The 10384-nt window shown below is 49.1% G+C and overlaps 1 protein-coding gene across 1 annotated transcript; it reads left to right on the top strand.

Moving 5' to 3' along the window:
• The first annotated feature begins 8083 nt into the window (after window positions 1–8083).
• On the top strand, window positions 8084–10012 carry LOC137433656 (uncharacterized). The gene is made up of 2 exons (XM_068125937.2): window positions 8084–8561; window positions 8639–10012. Exons 1-2 carry the CDS (start codon window positions 8084–8086, stop codon window positions 8866–8868), a joined length of 708 nt encoding a protein of 235 aa, XP_067982038.2. The 3' UTR covers window positions 8869–10012.
• The last annotated feature ends 372 nt before the right edge of the window (window positions 10013–10384 follow it).

Below are 10384 nucleotides of genomic sequence, written 5' to 3'. Positions count from 1 at the left end.
ACACGCCCTCGGCTCGTTAGCTCCGCCCCAGATGGAATCGGCACGTTGCTTCTCATTGGGTGCGTGGGGGGGTTACTGGCTCCGCCCCTGACGAGGAGCTGACAGCCAGCCCCTTCGGGGTAACGCCGTGGAGCGCATGGTCATGGCGGGTAACCGAGCCGGTGTGAGGACGCACACTCCCCGCCCCTCTGTTGTTGTAGTCGTAGTTGTAGTTGTAATTGTTGTTGTAGTTGTTGTTTGGGGAAGAAGATGGGAGGAGGTATGGGAAAGGTCCTAAACTCACTACTGATGCCATATAATCACATTCTGGTGCAACGAAGAGTCATAATTAATGGAGACGAGGCCTTAACTGACATAGAATAAGAATAGCTAGGAAGATGTCCGAAAGTTGACTACGTGTGGTGCGGTGGACCTGGGCACGACATTTAATGGGGGAATAAGGGGAAGGTCGGCTCTACTGATTGTTATTTACATGCAATGGGACTAGGGAATGGGGGATTGGGGAAAGTTGGGGAGTATTGGAGAAAATAGGGGAATATTTACAAGCGGATATGGAGGCCAAATTCCATATTCGCAACATTGCACCCTTCTCTACCCTCGGGGCGTCCCGACCCGATAAATTTTTACCTACTTTAGTGTGGCACGCAATGTAGTTCCCTCTACTATTAACTCTACCCTGAGTGCGACAGTTTTACAGATATTCACAAATGAGTAAATATGTCCCCCTGCGACGTTGCACCCTTCTCCTCACAGAAACACACCCACAGGATAACCGAATCCGGAAAGAATTCGCAAACTACACATACAGCCGGTAGGGAGCATTATTTACACGACTACGCTGCTATTTACACTACGATCCAGGACCTGTTTTTGGAGGAACACATGCAGATGTTATGCATAGAGAGAGCGCGCTTGCCAGCATCGATACACCAACCCACGAGTGCTCTGTGGCCGACGGCCTTTAATAACGTGCAGAGCACCCTTCCCGAGCATCAAAAGCACCACCCCACCACCAATCGGTGCAGTCACCATTGTTCATTGGAATAAAAATAAATTCGACAACCCCTAACCCTGCAGGTGTCTCTTGCTCTTCGTGTGGCCTTCAGTGGTGTTAATTAACAGTGGTTCACCTTTATGGCATAGGTGCCACGTTGACCCATAGGTCCATCCCCGGGTGGTGCTTGGCCGCAAACGAACTGCGGTCCATTGTGGGTGGCCACAAACATTGCGGTCCATATGGTGTATCGATCCCGGCAGCAAACAGCGAAAGTGCAGGCCCACAACTGCGCAGCCAGCACCTCTCTCTCCTCTCTCTCTACCCCAAAGCCAGATCCTCGGAGGTGGGAGACAAAAGAAGCAGACAAGTGAGTAAGGTGGTAAGGGCGCAAAAGTGCACGCAATATAAGGTAATGCACACTGGGGGCACATGGGAACCAGGTGAGACAGGTACGTTCCTATCGTACGCCCCCCCCCCACCAGGTAACCTACATGGCCCCTCCCTTACCCCTTACTGTATCCACAAAACACAACACTACCCATAAACATCTACTTTACAAATCAACAAACATCCCTACTGTCTTCCCCGTTCCTCCCATAAACCAAATTCGTCTTCTCTCCCTCCTAACCAATCAAATTTGCCATTTTCAACTCTCATCAAAATTTGCCATTACCAATTCATCATCAGTCCCTCCTAGGGAGGGAGAGATGGAATCACCCCAATGTCTCATCCACGTCGTGATGCGTCTCACAAATCCACACAGCAATTTCATTTTCTGCAACAAACAAAGAAAACACAGGTATGGAGTCATCATCATCACCACAGGTAAGTGGCTGCGTATGGTGCGACAGGTTCTTCAATCCTAACTATTTCCTAAATGACTTTAACAACTTTACACTACCCGGGGTCTTTCTCCGGCCAAACCATTGGCCCTCTTACACTATGGGTTCTAAAAACCAATTCCCATTGGCCAAACTGTGGTGCTTTCCAATTTGGGGTCTCACTCCCCCGATTCATCTCTCGGTGCCCTCGCACAATTTCTGGGCTGTGGCGTGTACCTCTCCCAGCGGGTCTACCCACCTGCACACCTCCACCACTGTAGTTGCCTCCGAGCTTACCTGCTCCTTACCCTAACCTAACTACCTGGGGAAGGCCCTCTGGCTCTCTCCCCACTCGGTGCCCTCTCTGGCACTGGGCTGCCCGATCCACACCCGGGATCCTCAGGCACCCACTCACAACTACCGGCTCCCAGAGCCCACCTGCGGCCTCACCTGGCCGACATCCTCACAGTGGTGGAGTGCCCAACCAACTACACACACTAACAGGCTACACGCCCAGCCATTTCCACAACACTAATGCACCCATTCACAACACCATTCTGCAACGCACCACAGATGCCAATATCCAACCACAATTTACCTGTACCCTCTACCTAACACTTACACTACCCGCCCCGGGTATCCGTGATGGGGGTCCACTCTTCCCCCATTCACACCTTCGCACCATGCACACCACTCCGTACCACTCACTCCAACTCTCTCCACACACCTGTACTTGCACACCTGTGCTCTCATTCTTGGTGCCGCCTGCACCCTTCTCTCCCCAAGCGCATTCGCGCTGATCCACACACTCACTACTCATACACTGCTCCACACACCTGTCCAATTGCACACCTGTGCAATCACACCTGTTCCATCCTCACACACACGGCATCATCTCAGCTAACTACTCCCTTCTGAAACTTGCGCTTCCCAGTCGTCCCTTTAAACTATTGCGCTCCCTCGTCATTATCATCCATACTAATCTACCTGCGTCCCCACTACAGGTATCAGTCACTAACTAAACTTAACGTCACCTAATGTCATCTTCGCTAGATCCCTACAAGATAACCTAACCCACCCGGGCTAGTTTTCACTGCCATACACCCCATAATCTATAGCGCATTTGCCCCACACATGGGAAGGATGGTGGATTTGCCATCCCACCACATCGGGGGTCTCTCACTATCAATTTTGCACATCAAATTTCAACAAATTAAAAATTTGCCAATCATCTGCCAATCACTGTACCATTACCAATCATCACTCTGCCAATCCTTTGCCAATCATCAAATTTTGCTTTTCTCTAATTTTGGGTCCAAAACACTAACCTCATCACCCAGTCGACTCACTAATACCTCTCGGTGCACCAATTCCTGTCCAAAGCCCGGCTTCGTAAAGCCAAGCCATGAATGCGGGTTGTTCTGTGCCGGCGGCTGGATGCGTCCGGCATTCGGGGCAGGGACGGGGGCTTACCCGTGCCGAGATCCCACGCACCATCTCGGCACGGAGCCATCCAATGTCCCGCTCTCGACCTGCCGGCACGTCTCACCAAAAAGTGGTCGCCATGACGACCCTTTCTATCGGGCTGCCAGCTCCGCCTAGTGGAGCACGGACGCGGCCGTTCAAAGCGAGGCCCGGCACGCACCGAGGGCCCGATTCGGCTATAAGTCGTTCTAAACTCTACCCCGTCTAACGTCGATGCTTCACCTGGACGCTCACACCCCGCAGCCCGTTCCTTGCTCACACATCCAGCTGTGCCCATGCTCCTCGTACCTTTCCTTACACACCCAGGTACACCCATTCCACTCACAGCCTTGGTCACACACCTGACCACCGAACACTTTGGCACACATTCGTTGCTCGCACACCTCACCAATACACCGCTTCGCGCCCCCTCCTCGGTCACCTCCTCTGTGACAATCACAGGTGTGCCCTCATTCGCACACCCATCCACGTGCCTCACCACCAACTCCAGCGTGCATTCCCACTCACGCTCTACCATTCCAGGTGTGCATCCTTCCATCCCAGGTGTACATCCTCGCTCACCTGTCACAACCAACTCACGCTCCTTGTCACTCTCACTACTCTCACTACTCTCACCTCCACTCGTGACAACGCACTCACCCTTACTCTTGACAGCACACTCTTTCTCCATGCACCTGTCCGCCACACACCTTTCTCGCGCACACTCTCCCGTTACACCCTCTGTAACACTCACCACAGGTGGACACTCTTCCTTACTTCTGACAGCGCACTTTCCTCATGCACCTGTCGGTCACACCCCTTTCTCGCGCACACTCTCCCGTTACACCCTCTGTAACACTCACCACAGGTGGACACTCTTCCTTACTTCTGACAGCGCACTCTTTCCCCATGCACCTGTCCGTCACACACCTTTCTCGCTCACACTCTCCCGTTACACCCTCTGTAACACTCACCACACCACGCTTCCATGTGCTCCCTCGCACACGCGCTACGACCGACTCACTCTCGCCAGCACCCTCACTCCTTGGCACGCACTTTTTCCTCACACACCCGAGTCGGACTTTCTCGCACACCTCCTCTTTCGCACACCAGACCTGTCGCACACTTCACCAACGGCCTCTCACGAACACCCGGGTCTATCTCGACCCCCAAGCTTCTTAAATCCCCTGGCGCATCATACGCACGACCATATTGGTCACCACTTATACCGGGTCCTCTTCCTCTTCGCTTCCTCTCCATCACCTGCGAATCCCTCATCCGGTTAATGAGCACATCATCACGATCCAAACACAGACTTTGGACCAATTCTTTTATTTCCTCTTTTATCTCTTTCTTATCCCCTCTCCGTCGCTTCTTAATTTCGCTCATCCCTTCTTCCACTTCTTCTAATTTGTGCTTCACCTCTTTTATTCCCCGGTACGTCTCCTCAAGCTCATCCTCTAAGGCTACCTTGACCGTTTCCATGTGCGTCCTCACCTGCCGGTCCGTCGTCTCCATAACCTCTATCACCTCGTCCAGCCTCGTTGTCAGTCCCTCACGTACCATCTGACATTCCCTCTTTGTCGCTATCAAGTCGTTTTTTATGTCGTTTTGTGTCGCTTTTAATCCTCCTAATACCGCAGTGTTCCTTTGAACCTGCTCCACTAACTCCGTTTGTCCCACCGTCAGCTGCTCCACCTCCTGCGTCAGGTCCTCTATGCCCCCTTGCAATTTTACAGTCCCCCTTCTCACCTCCTTCTCCATGTGCTCCTTACAGTGCCTCACCTCCTCGCGCACTCCTCCGACCTCCTCACTCACACCTCTTCTGATCTCTTCTCCCATCACTTGCATCTCCTGCCCAGATGCCACCCTCATCTGCTCCATTTCCTCCCTGTGAGCATCCAGTTTGGTTTCTACCCCCATTCTGACCCCCTCTATCTGCTGCTCCATTTGTTTAACTTCCCTTTCCGCTTGGTCCCTCATGTCCCTCAATTTGCCTTCCATACTGTTTTCTAACCCCTCTAACCCATTTTTCACTCCCTCTATCTGATTCTCCTGGGCAGCCATTCTATTTTCTACCCCCGTTAACCCATGTTTCACCTCTTTTATCCCGTTGTCTAACCCCTCAAAATTATTGTCTAACTTCCCAATTTTCTTGTCTAACTCCTCAAAATTATTGTCTAACTTCTCACCGGTACCCCTCATTTGGCCCTCTAATCGCCCACTATCAACCCTCATTTGCTCACTCTGAGCATCCATCCGGTTCCCCATTACCCCCATTTGGTTTCCCAAGTCATTCCTCAGGTCTTCACTTGTCTGGACCATGAGCGCCTTTATTTGTTCCATAAATAGGCCCCAATCCATCGGTGGCGCTGCTACGGTCGCGGGCGCGGTGACCAGCGAGGCGCCATTTTGTGCGTTTGCTACCCCCGCTGTTTCGCTCTCCTCACGTGTCTCAATTTGGTCCTGGACCGACCCTGCTTCACTCTCCCCTACCGGACCCCAGCCGTCTTGATCCGCCATAGCGCGACTTTCAAAATTCGGGTTTTGTAAAACAAAACAAATTTCGGCCGCTCCAAATTTTGACCAAATTTTTTTTTTTTTCCTCTATTCGTTTTTTTTTCTTCAAAATTTGGTCGGGCCTCGAATCCCACTCCTGACACCAATTGTTACAGACGTGGCTTGGATGTTATTTACCGAGCGGTTTTATGGTCTGACCACGTCTGCACAAGTTACCCGATTGTGCCCGAACGTTGACTAGTCGCGCGATGCTGGCTCAATAAGAAAAAGAAGACACCCGGCTGGATTACAATAACACAATACGACACCAATGTTTCAATTCTCAAGACCTCCGGAGGAGATTATATTCGTACGGAAAGGTCAGATTACAGGGGCTAGAGGTATAATCACAGAAAGACAGGCACTTAGACACACTCTTATATTAACCCCGGACAGACGACAGACAAACGGGACAACGGCTGACTCACACGGGGGTTGATGACAGGAAAGCGGGTATCGATGGCTCCAGGTCCTCCTGGGCTCGGGGCAGGGTACAGTACGGTCCGGTCCGGTCCAAAGATGCGGGGAGGTATCGTCGCGCTGGGGGTGGCGGTGGCTTCTCTCTCCAAGCTGAGGCGCATCTTTTGTCACGTCCGGCGCGGGGCCGCGTATATCCGGCGGGGAGTGACACGCCCTCGGCTCGTTAGCTCCGCCCCAGATGGAATCGGCACGTTGCTTCTCATTGGGTGCGTGGGGGGGTTACTGGCTCCGCCCCTGACGAGGAGCTGACAGCCAGCCCCTTCGGGGTAACGCCGTGGAGCGCATGGTCATGGCGGGTAACCGAGCCGGTGTGAGGACGCACACTCCCCGCCCCTCTGTTGTTGTAGTCGTAGTTGTAGTTGTAATTGTTGTTGTAGTTGTTGTTTGGGGAAGAAGATGGGAGGAGGTATGGGAAAGGTCCTAAACTCACTACTGATGCCATATAATCACATTCTGGTGCAACGAAGAGTCATAATTAATGGAGACGAGGCCTTAACTGACATAGAATAAGAATAGCTAGGAAGATGTCCGAAAGTTGTCTACGTGTGGTGCGGTGGACCTGGGCACGACATTTAATGGGGGAATAAGGGGAAGGTCGGCTCTACTGATTGTTATTTACATGCAATGGGACTAGGGAATGGGGGATTGGGGAAAGTTGGGGAGTATTGGAGAAAATAGGGGAATATTTACAAGCGGATATGGAGGCCAAATTCCATATTCGCAACAATATATATATATATATATATATATATATATATATATATATATACATATGTATATACATATGTGTATATATATATATATATATATATGTATATATATATATATGTATATATATATATATATATGTATATATATATATATATATATATATATATATATATATATATATATATATATATATATATATATATATATATATATATATATATATATCTATATATCTATCTATCTATAATTCCACTAATCTCTGTGTGTGTGTATGTTTGTATGCGACCGCTGTTTCTCGACAACCACGGGTCCGATATACTTGAAACTTGCCAGGTATATTGCTGGGGACCCGAGGATGTGCCTTTTCAAGGTTTGAAATTAATCGGACAAGTAGTTACCGAGCTATGGCGATTTAGCCGTTCGCCGTTCGCTTTGGCGTTGCGAATGGACCAAACCATTTCATGTAAATAGAGGGGGGGGGGGGGGGGGGGGTTCTGTGGTCGTTGCGAATGGACCAAACCATTTCATGTAAATAGAGGGGGGGGATTGTCACCGTACTCGCAAGCCGTTCGCCGTTCGCTTTGGCGTTGCGAATGGACCAAACCATTTCATGGACCAAACCATTTCATGTAAATAGAGGGGGGGGGGATTGTCACCGTACTCGCACCCACGTACCCACGTACGGGCATTGCACCCACGTACGGGCATGCCCTAGTATATATAAACTGAACATCAAAAGAAACTTATCGCTTTCATTTTTTGAAATTTGCAGCTTTACAAACACATTTCTTCAATTGTAATGGCTGATTATGTAACGGGAACTTTACTTCAATCACCTGGTTGATCAACAATGGCATGCTTGAGTGGTTCTGTATAGGGATCTTTCCCTTTAAATAATGACCCTCATAATGAAATCCTTCAGCTCTTGTGGTTTGACATTCATTTACTGCTGTATATAGTCACTCTAGAGTCCAGAGGCTTCTGAGAGGGAAAAACAACGAAAATTCAGATGCCACACCTGACATCCGAACAACGTTTAAGGGCAATTGGGATGCTTGAGGCTCGTGTAAGCCAGCGAACAGTTGCCCAACGTCTTGGTTGCTCACAGCCTGCAACTTCCAACCTGGCCAGGCATTACGGTGAAACTGGAACTGTGAATGATGGTCCACGAAGAGGAAGACCACGGGTAATCATCACAAACCAAGACCGCTGGATTGTGCTGCAGCATCTTCGTGATCGTTTCTGCCATGCGACGCAAACAGCTGCAGTGACAAAAGGTCACCACAACAACCGCATCAGTGTCTCTACTGTGCGGAGGCGCTTGAGAAGTCGGGGCCTGGTGGCAAGACGGCCTTGCAGAGGTCCAGTGTTGAAGGCAGTGCATCGGCGGAACAGACTAAGAGATGGTGTCTGCAGCATCGCCGCTAAACACAGCAACAGTGGAGTGCAGTCTTGTTCAGCGATGAGTCCAGATTTTGCCTCCATGCTGCTGATGGGCGTCAACGGGTATGACGCAGAGGTGGGGAAAGGTATGCATCATGCTGTATTCGCCAGATCAATCGTTGGGGAGGACCCAGTGTGATGGTATGGGCCGGTATTTCCACAGGTTTCAGGACACTCCTGGTCGTCATCGAAGGCAATCTCACTAGTCAGCGTTATGTCAATGAAGTTTTGAGACCTTATCTGCTGCCATTTCTCCAAGCTCATCCTGACATCGCACTTTTCCAGCAGGACAACGCTCGACCCCATGCTGCTCGCCTGACCACCAACTTCCTCCAGGAACAGGGTGTTGAAGTGATGCCTTATTCCCCCGACCTCAATCCCATTGAGCATTAATTTGATGAGCTTGGTCGGCGTCTTGCATCGAGGAGATCAACGACTGTCAATCGGAAAATGCTCATTCAAGGCTTGCAGGAGGAGTGGGACAGACTTCCTCAGGACCGCATCAGACGGCTGGTACAGAGCATGCGTCGGAGTTGTACAACCTGCATCACAGCTCAGGGAGGACACACATGATATTGAGGACTGTTGTCATTCTGTCCTTGACTTTTAGGAGTGTTGTGTCCATTCATGTGTCATTTTGTTTTAACTGTATTCAGGTGTGTTCCTTTGTGTTGCAGTGCTGTGACTTTTGTTGCACTTGCACCACACCTTGTGATGTTCATGCTTTTTGTTTTTTGTGATTGAGGCAACCTTTTTTTTATTGACGTGTTTAGTAAAGAAAGCTTAACTTTACCTCTGTATTCAAACATTTTTCATTTTTGCATGGAGGATTTCAATGAGTGTCCTTCTAAAGATTTGATAAGTTTATTTTGATGTTGAGTATATATATGCACAAGTTTCCAGGTCATGTCTGAACGGGGTAAACGTAACCACAACACATACAATGCTGAATAATGTCTCATTTGAGCGATCTTTGGTCCAGACAGTGCATGAGGAGGTTTACAAATATCGATAGTCATGCAATTTCAAGTTAACTATGATAATAAAAGGCAGTGTCCATCCATCCCATCTGTCTCCTCCATAACTCCAAAACCATTAAACCTAGTGGCCCCAAACTTTGCATGCATACACCTGGACCTCCAACAGACTGCAATGATGAAAACTGGGTGTTTGGGTGTGTTATAACACCATTTTAGAAGATGATTAACGAGGTGCTCATAAGAAAAAACCCGATGTGGTGGTTTGCCAATATGGCGGGCCGCCATCTTGGTCAGCCCACTGCCACTCACTGGGTTCTTACACCGCCATTTTGTTTTGGTCTGTTCAAAGGCCAAAGGCAGCAGCACAGACCGATTTGAAAGGAGGCAGCACAGACAAACAACCATGAGTTGGCAAGTGCTGGAGGCTTTGATGGGATGAATAGGCTCCTCCTGTGTCGATACCTCTCACTTTCACCCCATTGTGAGTTTATATCATACGGCAGGTACATTGCCCTTCTACGATCGATATTTTTCAACGAATAAAACAAAGTTTTATGACTCTCCTTTTGTTGGAAAAAAGTGCCCTCTTTTTCCGTGCATGCAGGTCACCTGACGAGTTGGTGCGTACATGTTGGTTTCAGAGCAGGTTTCGACGATCGTCCATGTCAAATGTTCGCTTTTCAAACAGCACATGAGCTTCCAGAAGTTTCTGAAGAAACTCCAAGTTTTGTAACTTTTTTTTTTATTCGTTTTTTATTATTAGAAACTTTTTTTTTTCTTAGTTTTTGTAATTTTGTAACTTCAAGTTTTCAAGAAGAAACTTCTTGTACGTACGACGTACGTGTTGGTTTCAGAGCAGGTTTCGACGATCATCCATGTCAAATGTTCACTTTTGAAACGGCACATGAGCTTTCAAAACTTCTGAAGAA

Source organism: Myxine glutinosa, chromosome 10 (assembly GCF_964187855.1).
Source record: "Myxine glutinosa chromosome 10, kmMyxGlut1.1, whole genome shotgun sequence".
In the NCBI taxonomy this organism is placed as follows: domain Eukaryota; kingdom Metazoa; phylum Chordata; class Myxini; order Myxiniformes; family Myxinidae; genus Myxine; species Myxine glutinosa.
The sequence above is the reverse complement of the archived record's forward strand: the minus strand, read 5'-3'. Positions and strand labels throughout refer to the sequence as shown.

What these genes read in the sequence shown, in the direction of transcription:
- LOC137433656 (XM_068125937.2), top strand. Translation starts at nt 8,084, where the DNA reads ATGCTTGAGGCTCGTGTAAGCCAGCGAACAGTTGCCCAACGTCTTGGT. An exon ending in TGACGCAGAGGTGGGGAAAG is followed by an intron (nt 8,562 to 8,638) that starts GTATGCATCATG and finishes GTATTTCCACAG; the next exon opens with GTTTCAGGACACTCCTGGTC.